This window comes from Danaus plexippus, chromosome 4, assembly GCF_018135715.1.
Source record: "Danaus plexippus chromosome 4, MEX_DaPlex, whole genome shotgun sequence".
Lineage (NCBI taxonomy): Eukaryota > Metazoa > Arthropoda > Insecta > Lepidoptera > Nymphalidae > Danaus > Danaus plexippus.
Window position 1 is genome coordinate 6,295,071 of NC_083538.1, and position 24,617 is coordinate 6,319,687.

The following is a 24,617-nucleotide window of genomic DNA, read 5'->3' on the forward strand; positions in this document are numbered from 1 at the left end:
TGATATGATTTTGAGGTTTTATATATGATATGATAAGTATCACGATTTCTGATACTGTCATTATAAAAACCTTCGCGTGACGTTCTTTTTATCATTTTACTATCAGAGTTATGAACAAGGGCATATGTATTTAGAATCATGCTATTTATAAATAAATTTTATAGTGAATGTTATGTGGAAGCAATTTTTTGTTTAATATTGATTAAATATTTATTTTTAGTTAGTATTACTTTCTTATGATTTTATATATGGATACTAACGGCAAATAATATATTAATGGTTAGAGCGAATGTCTTAATCTTTACGTTTAGATATGATTTGTTTGTCATATTGCGGATTTTCAAATTTGTATTGTTCGTTACAACTCAGTATAATTCGTCGCCTACATTTCTTAATTCAATATAGAAGTGGCTCATTTATTTATGAGCTTAGAAGGGACGTTGTTTAAATAATTAAATCTATCTAAAGCTTGAATGTGAAAATATAAGAAACATTTTGAAGCTTAGCAAAAAGCAAAAATGGATACTTCAAGATTAATTTCATCTTAATTTAAAATAATAAAACGTGTAACTTAGTTTATTAAATTAAATTTAAATTTTTCAGAGATTCGAAATATTCAAAATATAATTTTCTTACATTCATCTCTAAACGATAAGAATAATTATTATCATATGATATTATTTTCAGGGGTGGTAGAGCCTAGCTGTGGTCAAATTACTGCTGGTCGTATATGGGCTGGCTCGACCGGGGAAGTACCAGTCTCTCACACAAGATTGGCGTGAAGTAGCCTTTAAATTTATTAATTTTTATTCAAAATTCAAATAGCGATTACTAGAATACATCAAACTACAAAGTTTTGGAAATAAATGGCTGTGACATACGGACGGACGACGGACAGACGGACAGACAGACATGACGAATCTATAAGGATTCCGTTTTTTGCCATTTGGCTACGGAACACTAAAAATCATCGATATGTCAATTCATAAACCTAAACTTGCGTAATATTGTGTTGCCGTCAAAACAGTATCTTGCCAGTGCTAATAATATTTTCTTTTCACATTTTCTATTATAACTATTAATGAAAAAGTGTCATTAGTTATGTATAGTTTAAAAGTTAATGACAAAAATAAAGCATTTTTGCATTTCTATATTATAGTTAACGTTTACATCGTTAAATAAAAAAAAAATATTCCTAACTCATAAACTATTTCATGACGGATATGAAACCAACTTTATAAATGTGACATTATTAAAAATTTATTTTTATTAAACAGTACACTGCCGGAGCGATATTGGAATGATATAAAGCCTTTTTTATTTATGTATTCATTAGTGTCCAAAAGACGTACAAAATCTGAACCTAACGTTAACTCGTTCTCTGCCAGTCTACCTTAAAGTATAGAACAGTGGTATAAAACAATTATAGGTATTAGAAAACCGACAAATACAACTTAACGAAATAGAATCAGTGAAATATAAATTTATCTTCAAGATTATATATAATTGTAGCTATACATATATAAGTCTCAACATACCTATCTAATCCAAAAACAAAGACACAAAAAAAATAAAAAAAAATTAATAATGAAGATCCTTAATAAGTTTTCCATTGTTTCAACAATACGCTTTCAAAGTTTTGTTGAAGATTTTTCTGTTGGGAGAAGGTTTAATGAATTCTGGTAAACCATTCCAGGACTGGATTGGTTAGAACTGTTTAAAAGGGTGAGAGTGAAAAGTGTTAATCTCCCTAAAGAGCAAAGATGAGAAATATCTAGATACTGAATCGTGACAGTTACCCACCTACTGAACTATTTGTGTAGAGCATATAAACAATGCGTTTAAAAAAAATCATAAATAATTATATTATCGATATACCGAACATTATTTATGTTGTATGTATGTCTGTATGTAAACAACAATTTCAAACATAAGAAGTAAAGGTTGGAAATACCCGTCAGTACACACAATTCCTCTAGTAGTTACGCAACGACCACTAAATGTTTTTTTTATTTGCAAAAATTTTTGAAGATTTGCCTAATTCAAACATAAATAACGATTATTTTAATGAAAGTTGTTATAATAGTATTGAAAGCATTTAAAATTTACCAACACCCTCCCCCCCAAAGTAAAATATCGTTGTATGTTAATAAAAATTCATACTATGCATGCCTTACGAAAACAAGAAGTGGAAAGTTATTCTAAAATTTATGTGGAAAATTTGGAAAAACATCTACTACAAACGAAAATGTTAATATCATCCCATATTATTTTCATTGATTAGGAATTGTTAAGGGCTCTCAATATAAAGCTGCAAATGTCACTACTTGTCTTAGTTAACATGTAAACAATGCCGGAATATAAAACGTATCGAAGAATCTTTTTCCATAAGTTATACATATTTCCAAATGTGTGTATTATTTTTCGTAAAAAAGAAAGAACTCGCATAGGGAGTATATCATTTCCGATATAGTAGTTTTATGTAAATGAAGCCTACTTTTAAACTGCAGTAATTTTTTTATTCCGATTCGAACTCCCCTTTACGTATTTGTTATCTCACTGAAATGAATTCGTAAATCTGATTTATTATCTGTTTTTTATAACATTTTTATGTTAAATGTTGATATCTTTTGCTATGAAGTCGAATAAGTATTAGGTATAAAGTGTACTCATTAATTATTTATGTGACCATTCATTTAACCATATTAAGTTATATTTATAAAAAAATGCATTTGTATTCCACTTGACATATTATACTTTAGTGTTGGAAAAAGATTTAGTGTCTTCAAATAAAAATTAATCTAATTTAATTATCTCAATTTAAATTGGAATCACATTAGGTTTAGAAAATAATAACAATAAAAAGAAGATACTTAATATCATTTATTACTTAGAGTCTTATAAATAAAGTGTAATTCCATAATTTCAGAAGGGTAAGTAATTAAGTTATGCGCATAGAATTACTTACGCCCCACTTAATTTGATTGCCAGTGACACCTATGCAAATGATACGCAACAATTAATTGAATATCTCTGTTCAGCTGAGTATTGGGACTTTCAATGACTTCAGAGTACCATACGAGTTAACTTTGTATACATTTCGTCGTTTCAAAATAAACAGTCAGAGAGGACCCGAGCAAACTGCCGAATATGTTATCTGGTAGTGAAGTCATAATGGAACATTGCAAGATTATATTTTATATTATGAATTTATATAAAAAGGTTGAGATATTGCACATTTTAAAAATAACATAACTGGATCTATTAAACATTGGAGGAGCGCATAGTTTGTTGTATCCAATCCAAATAGCTGGGCACAGAGGTGTACACGCCTGGCCAGCCATCTCTGCCACATCCATTTCCAAACGAGACAATCGCAATTGACTGCCAGATACCAGAAGGAGATTTCCTCATTAAAGGACCACCAGAGTCTCCTCTACACGCGTCTTCGGCGAAAACTCCACCAGCGCATAACTGTCCGCTTGTCAATTCCGCCTGCAGACTTCTATACTTCTGAACGCACCGCGACTTACTGAATAGAGGTAAGGCCAGTTTCAGTTTCACTGGACTACTTTTGCCTGCAACGAGTATATGTTTATTACATTTCTCATTATTTACATAACAATTTGTTTTTAATTTTTCGGATTAAAATTAAAATTTTGCTAAAATACAACCTCATAAACACATTTGTTTTTGGAACCAAAGATTATTCAGTGATATTCAATAAATTTTAATATCAACTAATAATAATGATTTAGAAGGATCATAATTTAACTCATTAATGTCTAAGGCGACACCTTCAACTTAAAATACAAAAACTTTAATATACAGTGACTATTATAAATTTCCAGTATTTTAAACAAATGTTTTTAGTTTGAAATATTTTAAAAAAGTTAAACCAATTTCTTATTCGGCACCAGGACTACTCCTGACAATATGAAATAGTTAAATATCTACTCCATCATAATAAACAATAAAATGTTTTAATACTATTATTATCAAAACAAGAACAATTTTGCAATTCAGTCAGCTACTACTTCTAAAGAAACTTTACAATCTAGTACAGATAAAGCTTACCGCCCAAAGTATTCCCCCATCCAGCGACATACACGTCAGTACCGACGTCTAAACGAAGACTGTTATCTGCTAAACATATTGGCTGGACATAATCTGTAATATAAAAAATTAATGCATTCTTTACAATAATCACTTCTTAAAAGTTCAACGTAATTGAATAAAGCAATAAACCAAGAAAAATTATGCTTTCTAAATAATTTGTGAAGAAAGCTTCATCTAAAATATCTATTCCAATGACTGTTATGAAAGTTTGTGTAATTTATAAAGGTCTTTGAAAAATGACGAATAAAAAATTGCAAGAATTACATTCTTATATTGAGCGTAAGAGTCTTTACAAACACATAAGCGCTGAGTTTTTTGATTGCAAAAAAGTGCTAGTCCGTATTAATATATAAAATTAAAAGTTGCTCATACATGAATAAGTAGCTCTCTTCGAAAGTCTCACTAAGGCGATATCATCTTTTCTGTTTATATTTTGGTCAGAGAACCCTAGGTTTGGATATGCTGATTGCACAGAGATCTCTTGAACAGGATCGGCACAGAGACCATCAGAGCAGTCGATGTCCGTTTGCAAATCATATTCACCCAGACGAACAGTGCTCCTAAGATAAACAGTTTAAAAACTTAAATGTAATACGGAAAATTTATAGTAGAACCTTTATTAGAATAAATAATTTTTGGAACCTATGATAATATAACTTTAAATAAAAAAAAATTGCTAACAATTAAAAAATTTGATGACATAGTCTTATCACTTTAAAAAAATTCCGAACTATTTTAAAGATAAAGTATGAGAAAAATGAAGTGTGCTTAATAACGATCAGGAATTTTAAAGTGCATTCAATGAAATGTTTGCTTACAATTTTCCTACTGCTGTTTCAATACTTCCGACTACACAGTGGGCAGCGGTTAAAACATATCTTCTATTGATCAGTACTCCTCCGCATTGGTAAGTCAATCGTGGACTGGTATCTACGAATTATTGGATAAATTTATACTATAATAACTAAATATAAAAAATTAATACGATTTACGAATATAAATTTCAATAAATTTAAGAATATCCTTAATATAAATAAAGTATGGACAGTATTAGGTAGAGTTTAACTCACTAGGTTTATATCCCAGTAAAGCCATCCATGGGAACTCATCCAATTCTGTAAATTGTCCACCATATATCCTATCACCGTTAGTATCTATTCCACATTGGTCGCGGGGAGCTAGATTAGAATCTTCAGGGAACACAGGATCCACATTGCTATTGATATTTGTATCCGGTCTGGGACGTTGTGTTGGCCTGACCTATTACAAAACCAAACAACGTCATTATATATTTAATTAAAATTTAATGATTCATTACTTTGATTATTTCAAATTCAGGAGTAGATAATTTTTATACTTCTCATAGCGGGTCAATAAATTGCGTTCGATAGCATAACAGACTCAAAATCGTTGTGAGAAAAACTATATGCTTTATAATAGCGTCATGTTATTTGATGTCGTTAATGACCATAAATAGTTCATATTGTCCGTGAAGAGATGTTTTTGTTATAGCATGAACTATATTATTATAATATAAAGAACAAATGAATAAGATTGTGAAGAATAAAATATATGTAGTTTTTTGTACGTAGTTGGATAAGGAAATAAGGAATTAACTTCTAATAGGCCTGTTGGTTATAGTGAAAACATCTGTTTACCGTGCTTGTCGGTCTTTGTGGCGCTAGATCAGGCAATGGTCCACAGCAAACTCTTGGCACATAACCTTCAAATCCACACTGTGATTGTCTGAGGAATGAAACGACATCGTTTCTTAGTGGTCTTTGTTCGAATGCACTAACAAGCTGAGGGCAATCGTAGAGTGATATACACTGACTTGTTCTTCCGAGAGGTGTCTTACAGTTGTCTGAAACTATTGAGAGACGCATTTATTCTATGGCAATTAATAAATTGTAAGAGATGTCTGAACCACAGTCTGGGACACGTGATATATTACTAGAGAACTCACATAATTCATTTGAATAACTAAACCCACATTGATGTTATCAACAACAATGATACTGTGTGTAATTACAGTTACATAAAAGTACAATAAAAGTATGTCTATTATAAAGATACATCATAGAGAATAAAGTACCATTTATACAATATATATTTTTGTCCTCGAGTCACATCTTACTTTTTGTTTGTTTTATAGTGATTTTAAGTCTCATATACCTGGCTTCTCAGTCTAGCTCGTTTGTTATGAAGTAAAAAAAAAATACCAAAGATTTCTCACCAACGCAAAAACCTGTTTTGTGTTCACATATGTGTTCAAACGACTACTTTGTGTTACCACGGTTCAAATGATTTGGTAGAGCAGAAAATACATCCTCACAAACAAATACTCATATGTAATTTAATAATTTTATTATAAGTTTAACTAAGTAAACAATAATATACACACATATAAACAGCATTATTCGTATATTAAGTTCATTCAAAGCACATAAACCTGTTATAATTATAGCCGTTTTTCCTGTACACACTCTACAGATCGTCTCGTCTTTAATAACATTTGGGGTTTTCCACTTTAGAATATCATACGTAAATAATAAACGAACCAAAGAGAATAAACACATTAAAAAACTTATTATTTAAAACATACGCCACGATAATTTGATGACAGTTGTTTATCATTCTCGATCTTTAACCTCACAAGATTAAAGATAATCTAAATCCTATTTGTTCAGTTTAAATATATTTTAATGGAAGTAAAAAACAATAAATGCATTCGTTATACTCACACGCACTAGTGAACAATAGCGAAAAGGTGACAAATGATATAAAATTCTTCATTTTAACAATATTTTTCTATAAATAAATAACTATATCACAGAGTTTATATCATCACTGTCTATGAGCGGAGTTTAAAGTGTAAATGAAGTAAAATGACGAGATCACTCGAACGTCCGAGTCGATATACTGGATCTTAAAGGTCACTATACTTATATATATAAGAGTCGTTTGAGTATCGTTAGCAGGCAAATATGAATTTATATTATTAATAAACAATATGAATGTAGTTCAGTCAATGATTCATGTAAATGTAATGATAATTAATTTAAATGTATTTTTTTTTTTACTTATATAAACGTAAAAAATTTTGTAACTTATACTGATATAGAATAAAATTCTTTTTATTTTGTCATCACAAAAGTTTATGTGTTCATTTATGACTTGTATCAAATATTTGTGGATTTTCCTGTTTCTGTTATAGCTTCAATTTTTGATAATATTTTCCTTCTTCGTCTGATTACAAATACGTATTTTGATAAGCATTTAGCGAAGTAATTGTGTTTAATATTTAGGACCAGTTGCAATATTCATAAAAAACACATTTCCGTGTTATATGAAACTGCTTTATAAACTTTGCTATTGAAATAACTTGTCAAGTTTCATATTAACATTAAATTAAATTAACATAAGAATTTTAGCGTCAACTATTTTTGTAATTTTAGGATTTTTTTTATTTTATTTTAATTGATTTTTGCTTTCTTACTATAGAATCTTAGACCTAAGTTCGTCATGCATATTTCATCAGCAGTAAATAGATACCACACATTAAATTTTTATTTTTGTTATGAGATATAAAAAAAAACAACTTTTATAAAAATTTGTTCTAAATTCAATGGTTATTGAATTTAGAACAGAACTACTGCAACACTTTTCTTCATTTTGACATGTTAAACTATCATAACATTTATTTTTGTCAAATTATTTCAATTTAAAATAAAAATAAAACGATAAGAGGCAAAGGATGAAGTTCAAATGGGAGGTGAGCCAGTGCAACAATTCACAATGAGTTTTATTTTTAACTGGACGAATATCTCCACTTAAGTATTTTAACAAGTTAGTTAATATTAAAAAAATATATTTTATTAACAACATATAAATAGCAAGCCTCGAGATTTCTGACTTTCAACATTACAAAGCTCGGTTACCAATTCGGTTACTAATTCGAAATAAATTTCAAGGTTTTAGAATTATAGTTTAATAATTTTTTAATGAAAATCCAGGGTTTTTTTATACCAACAGAACACCTCAGAGATGGCCTGACTCGTTTCCATTTCTGATAACTATTCATAGTTGGGGAAGTACAAATTACTTTTATACTAAGATCAAAAAAGAAGAGGAATAAATATTATAAGGTTGCACTTCAGACTGCTTTTATAAAATCATCCCAGATATGCAAAAAAAAATGAAAGAATCTTTTTATGGAAATAATTTACGCAGGTTTTTTTAAAGACTAAATATCATTGCCGTACTGGAATTAGAGGCGTATTTGATATGGTACATATTTTCATTTCGTACGCGTGAGAGGTATGTCAAGTCTAATTGTAAGGAAAAATTGTTATAGAAAATAGCAGTGGTGATTACATATTATATTTTATTTCAAATTTGGGTAGTAGCACTCAGTTTAAAAAAAAATACTATTATTTTCTCTATCCATTTTATGGGGATTTATGGTCGGTCAATATTAACAGATTTGAGGGGGGTATCTTATCTGGTATTCATCCCAAAGATTTAAAATGTAGTACATATTTATATTTTAAAAAGATTAAAGGCTCAAATAGCTTAAGTAAGTTTGTACTGCAGCTACACTTCCTACTACTAAAAAGTGTGCCTCACTGACATTTAAGGAGTGCCGAACCATATTTTCTTTTCAGTCATATACCACCGGAGTAGCATTTGCTATTTTTAACAAAGACGCAGATTATAGGCCTTACAGCTACGGCCTACCTTACATACTCAGGTTGAAGTCTTGAGTATAATTTTCATTAGCAGGAAATCTTCAGTCTAAAATGTTAGGACCGGTGTGGACAACACAGTTTATACCGATTTTTTGCTATCGCCCAGTGATGACTTTGAGATGATTTTAACTCCCATCATTAAGACTAGCAGTTTCGATTAAAACTGACAACAGAAGGACTACTTTATTCCCTTTGCTGACCTATTGGTAGTGAAGTTCACCATGGTTTCATAATCAAATATGTTCAGACTGGAAAACAACAAATATTTAGCTTATATTTCAGTTAGATTAACCTGTCTTTCTAGGTATTACATATAATAAGTTGCTTAGATAAGTAAATAATAAAAAATATGGAAATGTTAACTTCCCGCAATTTAAATATCTTCCGGCTCATAATCTACAACCGACACTAGTACCTAAAAAAAATGTGACGACACGGCAATGAGAGCGAATGCAAAATATTTGTCATACAAGAAACACAAAACATTAAAAACGTTCGTTGGTTAATCGGCAATCATTAATTATTGATTTTTAAAATTTTCTAACATTAAAAATTTATAGAAAAATATAGTCCTTCATTCAGAATTTATAAACTTCAATTTTCATGTTTGAACTAACGTAACTAGCTGCGGTTAATAAATATCTAAGTTACATTAACACTCCTCTGTATAGTTAAATATGTCTTGGACTTGTATTTTTGGATATTTTGATAAATGGTCAACAACAATGAAAAAAGAAACCACGAAAATGTGTTGTAAAAATTTTAAATTATCCTCATAACAGACCAATTGTGTTCAATATTGCTCAACTTTAACTAATAAGTTTTTTTTTATTTCAATAAAACCATTCATAAGTAGGCCTTTAATTCTGTAAATTGAAAACTCTATACTAGTACCAGTGGATCAGGTCCATAGCAAACTCTAGGAACATTTCCACCAGATCCACATTATGTCTAAAAAACTCAATGACGATATTTTTAAACAGCATTTCTTTGAAAACACTGAGTTTGACGACGTTTATAAAGAGGTTTACAACGTTTTGTTATGACAAGTTGTATCCTACAGTCATCTGACAGAACTGTGATATAATTTTTTTTAAGTGTTCTTCAACAAATATAAAATAATATATTTTTATAATACTATATATAGTAACTGTGATGATTAAAATATATCACAAGGAAAACCGTTTACAGAAAAAAACATTGGGTAATCATAAATCCTGCTAGTAATTAATTTTAATATTACAATAAGATTAGGTCATGTACACCTGACCACTTTATTTATTAGTATATATGAAACCAGTAGTTTTGTTCGCTGTACTATATATGTACATATGTAATCATTTACGCTGGACTACCCAGGGCGTGATTTTTTTACCTCCCCGAATTATTTTCTATTATAATTGATACCATCGCTAACAGCATTAATTATTTATATAAAAGAATGGAAGTCATCAAGACAATTTTAGTTAGTTTATTAAGACTATGATAAATTTATTATTTTGCAACAAACAATCAATCTTCCAATTCTGAGACATGTTATACTTAAGTTTTCAAACTGTTTTTCTTTTTAAGAAATCTTCACAAAAAAATGCCAATAACAAAAATATAAAACATGCGAAAATATTAATATTGTTTGTTGCAGTAAAAGTTGTGTCATAAAATATATCATGTATGCAACCTTTACTGTAAATAAAAATTATGCTGATAACATATTTATCAAATCAAAAGACAAGACGCAGATAAAATAAATTACTTTAGTTTCACAACTGTTGATAGTAATACGCTAATATACACAAATAATGTAATATGGCTTCTATTTGGTGTGACGTTTACAGATTAGTAGCACGTATGGTGTCTTGTATCCAATCAAAGTAATTGGGCACAGAGGTGTACACGCCTGGCCAGCCATCTCTACCACATCCATATCCAAAAGAAACAACACCAACTGCTTCCCAAATCCCAGACTCGGTCTTCCTAGCAAGAGGACCACCAGAGTCTCCATTGCATGTATCTTTAGAAAAGTTTCCACCGGCACAGATTTGCCCGGTTGTTAACTCTGCTTTAAGGGCTCTATATTTCTGAACACATAGAGTTTTATCAAATATCGGTAACGGCAATTTCAGCTTAACTGGACTGCTTTTGCCTGCGACAAATAAAATTCTTTGAAATTAAAGTCCCCGAATATTTGATATGCTGACAAATTTATGACCAAATTACTATTTATAATTTATTTTTAAATTTAGAATATTTCATTTATATTCATGATATTCTTTAATGTTTTCCTAAAATTTTAAAAAATTCTGTGGTATGTAATATATTGTATTGTTTTTACAATTTACAACAAACTTCTTTTGGGATAACAAAAGAAATTCTATAATATTTTTTATCCTAATAAAAATTGTAACTACTATAGCCTGGGAAATTAAAATAGGTATATTTTTTAAAACAATCGAAATTATAAATTCGATTTAAATTAGTGAACATAACATCCAATAACATGTTCTTTTGACGTATTTACTATAAATCTTACCACCGACTGTAGCTCCCCATCCAACAACATAGAAATAACTGATTGTATCCAAAGGACTGTTCTGCGCTAGACATATTGGCTGGACATAATCTGTAATTTACCATAATATTAATTAGTTAACGTTATAATGTTTAACGATTAAAACCAGTTAGTGTATTTTTTACAATTTTTCTCTCTTCACAGGCTATTCTCAAAAGCTTTATGGATTTTTAAATTGGACATGAATTGCATAAGAAACAATCGTCTTCCTAACTCGAGATTTATCTTCAGGTAATATAATTATTTACATTGACGGTTAAAGAAGTTCAATTATGACTACAACTAAATATATATAAATAATCATCACATAAAAATAATAATCGGTGGGTATCAAGGATTTCATAAAAATTAATACTTAATTACTCAATTTTTCTGTTTTTGCTATAAATAAAATGATAACTGTGTAAAGAAAAATGATAAGGGTTTTGAAAAGAAGAATGTTTTCATACGTGAATAAGTAGCTCTCTGAGCGAGTCGTATCACGGCGATATCATCTTTTCTGTTTATATTTTGGTCAGAGAATCCCGGATGTGGATATACTGACTGCACAGAGATATCTTGAACAGGATCAGCACACACACCGTCAGAACAGTCGATTTCCGCTTGTAAATCGTATTCACCCAAACGAACAGTGTTTCTGAAAAAAAAAAACAGTCATGTGTTTTGGGATCCAAACATTGAGATTTTTAAAAACGACATAATGCGAATGAAAGTAAGCACTATGAATTTCTATTATCAAATCTTTCCTGTACAAAATAGATTAGTAACTAAAATATGGCATAAAAATTAAAATGAACAGTCAAATGTGAAATGCAAAATCCTCTTTAATATTACTTACAACTTCCCAACCTCAGTTTCAATTTTTCCAACGACGCAATGAGCTGCTGTTAGAACATATCTTCTATTTATCAGCGCTCCCCCACAGTCGTACACCAATTTTGATTTAGTGGCTAAATATGAGATTATTGTAAGAAGCTTTCAGTAATTTTAAAAGATAAAACTTTTATATTTTATAACAATATTAATTTATAAAAATAAATAAATTTTCAAGCAATATTTTCACATTAGTTTCAATAGTAATATTTCCTTATTAAAAAAACGTCATTTAGGGAAAAATTATTCTGTCAACTTATTTAAGCGGCTCACCAGATTTGTATCCTAGTAAGGCCATGCAAGGAAACTCGTCAATTTCTGCAATCTGCCCTCCATATATTCTATCACCATTCGTGTCTACAGCACATTGCTCTGGAGCTGTTAGATAAGAATCTTCTTTGAATACGGGATCCGCATTTATCCTTAATTTTGATTGTTGTACTGGCTTGGGCTAATATAGGGAAAAAATATATTTTTGTAAAATATTTTATGAATGACTAAAAAAAATTTTAAATTCAAACATAATTTTTTGCCTTCTTGTACTATCAGCGATAAATTTAAACGAGATATTTTTTTAAATATAAATCGAAGCACGGTAGTACCTTTTGAAATATTATAATGCTCCCCTAGATTAAAAGTAATTAAAATTTTTTTCAACCTAATGAGCCGTTTCAAATATTGACATTAAAAGTATTACAGCCTAAATAAAACCATAGATAGCTAAACAATTTAAAGTTAATTATGTGAGATACATTATAGAAAAATCAAATAGAAAATATGAAGAGAGATGAGAAAAATTTACTATCATTATATTATAAGAATTACGTTTTACCGTATTTGAAGACGCCTGAACCATTTCATCTGGTAGACGTCCACAACAAACCATAGGAACATCGTCTTCAAAACCACACTGTGATTGTTTTAAAAAAGTAACTACTTCACTTTTTAATGGCTTCTGTTCGAAAGCAGTGACGAGTTGAGGACATTCATACAAAGATACGCAGTGGCTTGTTTGTCCAACAGGTGTTTTACAGCTATCCGACACTGAAAAAACACAAAAAATAAAATCTTACACGTACACATATCAACAAAATGTGTTTTTTTTTTATTTAAACTGGAAATCTATCTAACTACATCTTAATAATTACAATTCATTAATCAAACAACCCGTTTTAATCCATCCAAAGCAACACAGTTTTTTTGCTCATGTCCTTATCAACTTTTTTTCCACTTCACTTTTTTCTCTTTGTATTTGTTAGCATAAAATAATTATTATTTAGCATTTATTATAAGATGTTTGATTTGTAATACATACGTATTCTATTCCATAGCAGCGACAAGCCAAGTAATAACAAAATGTGTTTCATTTTAACATTTTTTTTTTTATATGAAATTATCTTAAACCTGTTACCACTACTGTTCAAGAAACTGACGTTTAAAATGAAAGAAGTACAATCTCGTGTTCCCTTTTAATTCGCTTACCGGATCCTAAAGGTGAACAAGGTGTTTCTACTGATTTTATGCTGTACTTGTAATAAATTCTTTGTTATGCTTGTTATTTACATTACATATACTCTAATAAATATAAATATTAAACATGTTACGTCCCAAATAGAGCGCCATGTCTTTAGAATAAAATAATGCTATGAAAAATATATATATATATAATAAATTTTCAACTTTATTTACTAACCGTACTTATTTACAATGTTCTCGCATATGTTATATATAAATTGGCTCATTTGTGGATATTCCGGGTTCTGTTATGACTACAGTTTTCAAGTTTTCCTCTCACAGTTATTCTCTTTACATCAAATTCATTAATCTAAATGGTTATTAAAATAAATTAACCTATTTAACATAAAATATATATATGACGTGTACAGACATTTCGGATAAATAATATTAGAAAAAGTGTTTGGTACATTAGATATAATATTTGTTTAGAACCAGCATGTGTAATACCGTTTGCTCTGCTTGTTTACTATGGTTGAGATAAGAAATGCGTCCACAAATCATCAGGTTGTCGCCAATACTAATCGACCCAGTGCCAAATCAAGTAATTCGATAGAAAGTAGGGCGCAATTTCCTTAGCAATTCGCTTAAGGATTAACATCATTAACTTTCATGTCTCGTCTGCTAATTGTGTTCGCTTCCCCAATTCTATCGTCATTTGATTATACACTCGTTACGAAGTAGATAGTAAGCGATAAATATTTTCTTAGGATTTTATCACGTATACACCGAAGTAGGTCTTTGTATAATTTTCAGCACTAACTTATAGAGGTTATATTGTATAATTTTTTTTTGCTGTTTTCATTGTTAAGGATATACTCATTTTGACAAGGTTCCAACATCCATAAAGGGCGCAACTTTTTGCATTAAAAATTTATATTGGCCCATTGACATTTATGATATATATCGGCGCAAGCAGCTTCAATGACGGATGCAACATGAAAATAACTGCCATCAATTATTATAACAACTTATTAGTCGTCGTTCCTATTGTTAAAAGTAAAACGAAATCAAAGAGAATAGAACTATGTTTGAATTCTGGTATAAATATGACGTCTGGACGCACGGCAGCGGACTGCAGAGTTCAGCGAGTGCGGATCATAAAGAATGTGATTATGAAAAACCTTCGAGAAATACAAGAACATTTAGAAGAATTGAAGTTTCATTTTAAAATATCTGAAACAAGTGACATTAGTGACGTCAGCGAGGCTGGCGTCCTCTCTTTAAAGTAATGAATTTGTAATAAAATCCGACATATATAAGTATCTTATGTCAATTACTTATATCAAGCACTAGTACAAAAATACAACAAGTTATAAGTAATAATAAAATGCATATATTCTATAGAATAAGTGTCCAGAAAAATTATAATAGAATTTCAAAAAATACAAAAGTACACTGCACTTTTTATATATCCAGGTAAAATTTATATAAATTACGAAGTATTGCTCTGTATAACAGAGGTCCTGGCAAAAACAATCAGTCTAAGATACTCTTAAGGTACAGCACGTTTTCAATCGAACGTTCGTATGTCAAAAAGGATTGTTGCTGGGGAAAAGATTGAAAAACATAGACCGTCTTTAAAATATATAATAGTAATATTTAAAAAAAGATACCAAATAAAGCTTTGGCTGGCCTTAATAGTTTTAAAAGAAAATATTATATTTAAATTAATCTTGCTATGACTGTATTGTAATTTATATCATCAAATACGTCATTTACCAGTTATTGAACGTAGAAATTAATTGTTACATTACTAATGAATTGGGAAAGGAAAATAACCGTCAAGTTACCTGAAGAAAAATAAATATAAAATAATATTCATTTAAATGAAACTAATATATTTCGGACATAAATGTAACTAATATTATATATACGGCATACGAGATGTGAATGTGAATGCCCGTGATCACGGTTGCTGAAAAGTAAACGAAACGACGGGATTATGTAGTTTTTTACAAAAATAAATCACGCGTAGTTTATCTGAAATATATTAGTTTCATTTAAATGAATAAAACTCGCGAAAGTCTTAGATCTCATTATAAAACAATATTATTTATAAAATGATCGTGATAAATGTGAAATACGTTGACAATTTTATTATTAGATTTGGTTAAGATTTAAGAGTTTCTTAAAAATATATTTTAAGAATTTAAATGTTAGGTAAATCATACACATGAAAAGTGTATACAGTATACTTTCAAATATTTAGACCTCTTTATAAAGTCCGGGTTCTAAAGATATAAGAAAATAAAGAACATAAAAGTGACGCGTCTGTTAAAGAATATCATATCGAAATACGTAAAAGAATAATTAAATTTAAAAACATCTAGAAATTCTCAGTTATCGCCATTTAAATAATCGATATTTATTTTTATTTGGTGAATTTGAGTTTCGTCAACATCAAGCCATACTATTAAGTTGTGTCAAGAGCTTGTTGTACTACGAGTATTTGAATTATTTATACGAAATGTTTCAAAATAGTCCCTCTGCGACAGGACCTGGGGAGATGTCATGATAAATTGGCGATCAGAGGCACTAGAGAGGTGGCCTCTCCAACTGTCTCGAAAGCTTACTTAAATAATTCTAACTAGAAAGAGGTTCGATAGGGTACTGCTCTATTTTAAAACAACAGTAACAAGATTACGTACCTTATATCTTGTAATACTCTTCTATAAATATCTCTCGACTACACCTGTACTCTCTTAAACGTTATTCTATTTTAAATCTATTTAGTGTTATACAACCTACAGCTCTATACTTTGCTATAAAATAAGAGTAAAATTTCACTTCCTTATTGCTTTTAAACTAAATCGTAATGAAGTTACCTAATAAAGATATCCAACCGATAAGTCATTATAACTCCGGAGTTAAAACTATGGCAGATAAATATTATAAACCATTTGAAATTTGGGAAAACATAGTTTTAATGACATCACATAAAAAAAAATATAATTATTAATTTAGGTCAGAAAATCTTCAAAATGGGAAGTTTATTTTATTTTATACGTGGAAACAGCTATAAGAAACATCTATAAATTGCAATGTCATTATTATATAAAACTGAAAGTATGTTTAGACATTTTTATATATCTCCTTTATTCCAAATCTTATTATTTAAATTTTCATTATAATTATAATTATAATTACACAACAGCTATAAGTAAGAAACTTACGTCTATATTTAACCCTCAAATTTTCATTTGACATTCGTTATAAGTAAACTATTGAAGTATTCATATATAAGCTGATCGTCCCTCCTAGTGTCAAGTTTTATGGATGACTCTAATATTATTTACGAGAGCAAGTAGCCATTGCGTTTACACTATCGCCTGCCTTGATTTACGACTCATAATGTGATATTTTTCACACATAATCTGAAAATATTGGATTTCTATCACATCTGGTGCCTTCTTAAGCCTTCCTCTGCGTGATATATGATGCCGCTGATGGTAAAATCACAAAAAATGAATGGCAAAATTTGTTTACATTTAATCTTTGAACCCCTTTAATAAAATTTGCTCTTCGTTTATTCATAAACATATTAATAGCATTGAAAATGATAATCTTAGTAATGTCTTTGTCAATCTCAGTAATCTCATTTGAAATAGATTTAAAAAGTGACTTTAAGAGTTAAACAGTGTTTCTAGAACCCTTAATATAAACATTACATAACCTGCGAGTTTTAAAATATGATAAACGAAAGATTTAGATATAAAAAAATAATATTCTTTTAATTTATAAAGATTTATAGTAAACTGTTTTACATAATCTAAGTTTTTCTAACGTTTTCGTTTATCAAGCTACTATCAGCTGTATTTTTATAAGAGTCTACTTAATATATATATATATATATATAAAAACAAGTACATATGTAGAATTAAACTCATATTACTTTTGTTAAATGGAATCCCTTACTCACGATGACAATACCGTAAAGAAACAAAGAATCCCACTCCGACCAAAACAGTAATTAGGAAACCCACACATCAATGTAATGAGCAGTTTGAATAAGAATCGGTAAAAGGTTTTTTCGAGAGTGTATTGATACAAATGGCAGTCGTCTGCGATTTGAACTCCCCAATAAATCACTGTGAGAGAATGAGATTCGTTGTTTGTCTGTTAGTAAACGACCAACAGAAAATTATTCAAGGAGTCATCCTGTTTATAAGGAACATAACATTTAAGGGTCTGTTTTGATTAATTTTACTATAATTTAATTTACAATAGTTAGTCGACCAACGTCTCATCTGTGTGCTTATACTAATTTTGCATCGTCACGCATAAATACGGAGGGTAGTTTATAAGCAATTTTTCATTTATAAATCTGCGCACATTGTAGTAGCTATTAACCTATTGTTAACTTCGATATTTAATGAGAATCGGGAATCGCTTAGTATATAATGTGATGACACAAAGTAGAATAATCGTGTAAATATGTTAATGTGATTCATAGTTAATGAGGAAAAAGAAGACTTAGGATTGTTATAACTCTTATCACCCAACTTAAAACTTCGTTAGTTTGCAGGACAGTTTTTGCTTACGAATCTCACAGATTTAAATGAAACTAATATTTTTCGGATAAACTACGTCTGATTTATTTTTGTAAAAAACTACATACTCCCGACCTTTCGGTTAATTTACAGATACCGTGATCACGGGCAGATGAGATGTGAACGTCTGTCAGTTGGCCCTTGTTATTTATCATCTACCGCCAACGATTTCTTAATTTTCTGGAGTACCGTTCTGGATGCCGGCAGAATGCGCTTACGGTGTCTTAAGGTCCTGCGGTGTGGTTACGGACATGGGATTTTATATTTTTAAGAAGGGGGTCCCAGGTGTTTGATAGATTCCAGCCATCTTCTCTTTTGAAATTGAGATGTTTTTTAATTTCAATAGCCTCGCGAATTAACCTCGGTACATACCGAACATTTACAGGTATGTACCTGTCTTCACGAGCGAGGATTTGCGGTTTATTGAACTGAATGTAGTGGCCTGGTTTGTCCATTGTGAGTTCACACACTGCTGACTTCGACGCGCGCCTATTTTTGATATCTGAGATGTGTTATTTAACCCTTGTAGCGATGCTCCTCTTTGTCTGTCCAATGTATAACAAGCCACAGTCACAATCGAGTCTGTATACAAAGGAAGTAGTAGTATCACAGGTTGTCGTTCAACTGTGGATGGCTTTAAGTGGTTCTTGCGATGCTGACGAGGCACGGGCAGATTGTTGATGGTGAGAGCATGTTTTACATGCTGCAGTTCGGCCTCTAGGTGTTCAGCATCACAAAGGCGTTGGGCTCTCTGTAACAAAAATTTGCCAACGATAGCTAACTGGATGGGGTAGTGGTGTGAGTTACCATTGAAGCCACCCATAGTGAAGGAAGTTACTGACAGAATAGGCAACATTTTGAAGAAGGTTTCCATCAAGACTATTTACAAACCACATAAGAAAGTGAGCCAATTCTTGAGACCAATCAAGAGTAACATTCCTTTGCAACAATCGGGTCACCGAGGCTAATCCGCGAGGCTATTGAAATTAAAAAACATCCCAATTTCAATAGAGAAGATGGCTGGAATCTATCAAACACCTGGGACCCTCTTCTTAAAAATATAAAATCCCATGACCGTAACCACACCGCAGGACCTCAAGACACCGTAAGCGCATTCAGCCGGCATCCAGAGCGGTACGCCAGAAAATTAAGAAATCGATGGCGGTAGATGATAAATAACAAGGGCCAACTGACAAATACTCACATCTCGTCTGCCCGTGATCACGGTTGCTGAAAAGTAACCGAAACGTCGAGAGTATGTAGTTTTTTACAAAAATATTAGTTTCATTTAAATTAATAAAACTCGCGAAAATCTTAGATCTTATTATGAACCTCACAGATTCTGACAGAGAATTTCATCCTTTCAAAATACTTCTAATAGTTTTATAAAATCACGAAATATAAAACTCAATAACTATCAACGATTTTCTTCAATAATTACGATTTAAAAATAATATGTCTGTTTGACCAAAGTATTTAATCAAATGCCTTTCACAATGTCAAATAAGGTCACTAACCTTCTTAGGTTCAGTGATAAAAAATACTAAACTTCAATTTTGTTCTGTAAATAATTTCATGGACGTCATATCTTTACAAAATGATTTTAACACAGTAAAAAATTATATTAAAATCAAATGATCTTTAATAAAAAAACGTCTCCAGCTAAATTCGTACGTGTCAAAATCTATTTCAAATAAACATAATGTAACATTGAACTAAAAGTTTTTAAGTGCAAAACATTTTCAATTTCCACTCCCACATAGATTTTTGTAATCAACATTCGCTGTACAAATTTTCGCTCAGTAGTATTCGATGTCGGTAGGAAATAGAAATCATTATTTAATGTCAATGTTTAACAAGGTTTGCTCCGCAAATGGGCCGGTAATGATCCATCCATTCGATCCGCAGAGCGGCGACCACTAACGAAAAATAAATTAAGTGAACTTCTTCGTTCACGTCAATTTATTGGAAGCAAACTGTGTTCATTGAATTACTTGTAAAAATCTAGAAATCTGGATCTTAATTATTTCTTTAATCGAAGAGTTTGAGCGTTTTTGATTTCAAGTAAATAACTTTTTGTTTGAAATATCAACCGATTACTCTTAAGGGTTTTAGAGAAAAATATTTGAATTATAATATCAAATTGCTTCACATCTTCATTCAATAACTCAACATTTGAAAGCATTATATCTATGGATATATGATATTTGTTTATGTTTGTGATATTAAAACTATATTATTATAAAATCAAAATTAAAAAAAATTGCATTGACACGAAAAAAATATTTATTTATCCTTTCATTCTTTTTTATATAAATCCGCTTTATTCTATAAAAAAGCTCAACGTATTTGTAGATAAGAGTAACATTTTATGGGGCCGTAATGAGATGGCGACTTAATTTAAGAGCGTCCATCCCTTACAATTTGGGAGGTGAATCTCGATTTATCCTTAAATAAAAATAAAGCACATAATATAAGAGTTTATTCAATATAATGCGACCGGGGAACATCAAAAGACATATCTCCTACAATATTGAAGTTTGATGACTCGCTCAACTTCCACCGAACCACTGGAGCTGTTTATTTACCATGTATTCAAAACATTCTCTCGCTGAGATGAATTTTAGTATTCCGATAATATTTAATACATTTTATTGTGACACAATATATATAAACCTTCTATATCCAACCAAGCAGAATCATCGTCCCATAAAATACACGTACGTATAACAAATTTAAACAAAGGAACATAATATCATCCAATTATTTAAGACCTCAGGTGCGAAGTCGACGACAATTAAAACAAGATATTACTTTTAGGGACAATCCTCTACATTCTCTTTACTTTATTGTAACATAAAGAAAAGCTAACATTGTAAACTAAACGTAAATCGTTTATATGGTCGTGTGTGCTTCGCTAGACGTAAAAGGGAATTAATAAGGCCATTTCGGAAAGCGATTTGGCAGACACAGAGTTGAAGTAAAATTCCAAAGATACAAGACGATATTGAAAGTTATCGATTATAGAATCTGCATCAATAAAAGTTCCTTTCTCCTGGTCGTTTTAGTGAAGATATATTACTTTAAAATACGTGATTTCTATGCGAGTGGTATTGATAGAAGTAAGGTTGATATAACATAAAATATGTTGCATAATGAACAGGGATTTTATAATTGATTGCAGTAAATTTGGCATAATTTAAATTATATTATAATTATTTTTATACGTGTAAATAAACATCAAAATAAAAATTTAACAGTTATGAATACTTTTCGTAACAGTCAAATAGATATCAAAAAATAATTTTATTAAAAAACTTGTACAAGGAAATTGTAATAACGTATGTGTCTAATTTTCGTAATAAAGTCGACGACGAGTCGCTTCACTTAGTTTAAATGTAGAAATCCTGAATGCAAGAATATTCAAATGTGCAATTTTATCACTGGCACTAACCATAAAAGTAAAAAGAGTGTAAACGCGCCCTACATTCAACGCGTCACTAAATTCGAACGCTTAGATTTGGCCATCAAAAACTGGAAGCACTCAAAAATCCATTTGAAAAATACACATTTTATACCTTCATAGTGAAATCCATAAGAGAATTGGCCATTTCAAAAGGGTTCGTTTATTTTGTCCTTATTCCTATAGCTCCCTTTCGTCGTTAAAATCTAAGGTGGTATTAGAATTACGAGCAGAAGTAAGGGTTATTCTAATGCCGCCTTTACGTTTCATCACTGCCGATATTAGCTATAAAGCTATGTCATGCTATTGTTCTATATATTATTTGTGTCTTAACTGCTTCGTGGTTAGTTTTAATCGCATGTCGTAACAGTTTACTATCACAATAATAATTTAATTCCGACTAAACTAAGACGGGGATCAAAACAAGATATTAGTGTTCACCCGAAATACGCGTTGGCATTTACATTAATTTTATCTGTACCGCTCTGATATTGTTATGTGATTTTAAATCCGGAATATAGAGATATGGAACTACTTTCACAGTAACAGTTAATGTAAAGCTCTTCTGTAAATAGCAATTCAAAGGACGACCACATTGCAATTTGAAAATTCTCATTAACGCTATAGCCTGGTCTCAATCAAATAATACTAAAGCTTCTGAATTGACATAACTATAATCAAACAAAAATTAAATTAATTAAAGTAACAAACGTAATTGAAGGGTTCCGATATATTTCGAATATTTTTTATTGTGAAGCGCCTGCTTACTTTTATGAAGCAAAGTGGCAGCGCTTGGTAGGGATGATCTCATCTTGTAGGGGCTAAACCGTGACGTCATTCACCCTTGCTAGCTACCCCTCAGCGAAAGTAAGTCAGCGGGTCAAACTAGAAATTACAAGCACATTGTTATGATTTATTCGCCTGTTTGCCATTGCTGTGTAATGGTATTAGTTTTGTCTAGCAATTCGGTCGTTAGTGAAAACGAAATGAAACATATAAAACGAACGAATTGTAACCATTTGTAACAATTAAATTGGATATAAATAATGAAGCGAAACTATATTAAGATATATTTTTATTTATCTTGAACGTTACTGTGTTATTTATATGTATATTTATTATATTATAATACTTCTAAGACGTCTAAGCTTGGTCGCGTCTTTGTAGCTCCGATTTCGTAATTCATTTTGTATTTGTACGAATTATTATCGTAAAGTGTGTTTAAAATGTATATTATAATAAACTTAGCCAATTATATGTATCGCGGACTCGAGTTATATTTTAACATCCATATACTTTAGGTTGACTGATTTTGAATCTTAAACTTATTAGAAATAAGGTCGCGGTTTGCTGAGCCCGAGTTGCACTTCAACAGATTAAAGATTTCTTGATAATTCTAGATAACAATTTATGTATAGCCAACACTCCTTCCGTTATCTGAAAACTTAATGGCACATAAGATCAATTCATGGAAACAGAATATTGTAATTATAAATATTTTATGAATATATATTTACGTTTTAATATCTTTATATTTCGTTTGTTTTCCTAAAATCTATGAAATAAAGTTGCAGCCTGTGATAACTGTGGAATATATATGAATTAGTAGTTTTAGAGATAATCGGACATATATACGTATAAAATAAAAAATGATTAAGATTTAGAATCTACACCATCAATTTTTTTTTATTGTATACAAATTTTGTTAATAAAATTAAATATTTTTCTAAGCTCTGCTTATAAAAAACTGAATACATAAGTTATATTTGCAAAAAAAATATTTTAGCTAAAATGTATTTATATAAAAATTGTTTTTGAGGTCCTTCAAAGTAACGAAAAGAACCGAAAAGACCAAGGATGTGTGAACGAATACTCGGCGCTTCCTAAGTGGAGATTTCAAGTTGAAGCTACAACTCGTGAATTAACTTGTTAGAGAACTAAAAAGAAAGTCCTCTTTGAGATGTTAGGATCTCCCGAGTCCCAGCCTCTCGATTTAATTTACATCTTCGCTCAATTGTTCTTAGGTGAACGAACTGGCGGCCATTTTGCTGATATATTATACTATAACATGCTCTAAATGGATTTCAGTTCGTCTAAGCTCCGAATTGTTGAACTTTTATCCCTAATTCTGCGATAAATTTATCTTTTTACATGTAATAAAATTTTTCATTTTTCTTTTATATTATAAATGGCAAAAGTATAGTTTTTCATAATTTTAATTAGTTTATACTTTTTGGTTTTATTTAGACCTAAGAGATATCCTTTAATAGCCTGGATATTTTTTCTAATAATAGCAGTTCAAAAACTACTCAAATCTTAAAACATGTTCAATTTAAGAGTCTATCGTATTGACCAAATAAAAATAATAAGCCAAAATGTAATGTAATTCAAATTAAATAATGGCTATCAACTGTGTTGTTGAAATCAAACAGTTGAACAAATTTTTTAAGATTTCTTTCCAAATATAAAAAGAAAAATCGAGATAATTTTAGGGAAAAGAAATAGAATAATAAAAAATGCAGACGACGCCGCTTACAGCAATTTATATTAAGAACAAATAAAACGTACTTTTCAAATAGGTTCATAAAAAAGTTGCTTGATTTTTTTCAAAGTTTTTGCAAGACATTTTGAGTACTTATGCATAATGTATCACTCAGTAAGCTTGTCTCAACTTCGAAACAGAATACCAGATAGTTTCCACAGCAGACAACGTTGATGATATGATCTGACATTTAATAAATTAAATTAGATATGTGCTTGCAGTATGTGTTATA

At 30.2% G+C, this 24,617-nt stretch overlaps 2 protein-coding genes across 2 annotated transcripts; both read right to left on the bottom strand.

The window, feature by feature from the left end:
• Window positions 1-2,865: 2,865 nt before the first annotated feature.
• Window positions 2,866-7,045, bottom strand: LOC116768352 (phenoloxidase-activating enzyme 1-like). The gene is made up of 7 exons (XM_032659044.2): window positions 6,864-7,045; window positions 5,778-5,989; window positions 5,190-5,379; window positions 4,938-5,049; window positions 4,492-4,679; window positions 4,078-4,170; window positions 2,866-3,578 (listed from the first exon to the last, which is right to left on the bottom strand). Exons 1-7 carry the CDS (start codon window positions 6,913-6,915, stop codon window positions 3,265-3,267), a joined length of 1,161 nt encoding a protein of 386 aa, XP_032514935.2. The 5' UTR covers window positions 6,916-7,045; the 3' UTR covers window positions 2,866-3,264.
• A 3,612-nt stretch (window positions 7,046-10,657) lies between these two features.
• LOC116768469 (phenoloxidase-activating enzyme 1-like) lies at window positions 10,658-13,935 on the bottom strand. The gene is made up of 7 exons (XM_061524633.1): window positions 13,917-13,935; window positions 13,145-13,356; window positions 12,586-12,763; window positions 12,278-12,389; window positions 11,889-12,076; window positions 11,401-11,490; window positions 10,658-11,013 (listed from the first exon to the last, which is right to left on the bottom strand). Exons 1-7 carry the CDS (start codon window positions 13,933-13,935, stop codon window positions 10,700-10,702), a joined length of 1,113 nt encoding a protein of 370 aa, XP_061380617.1. The 3' UTR covers window positions 10,658-10,699.
• Between the last annotated feature and the right edge of the window lie 10,682 nt (window positions 13,936-24,617).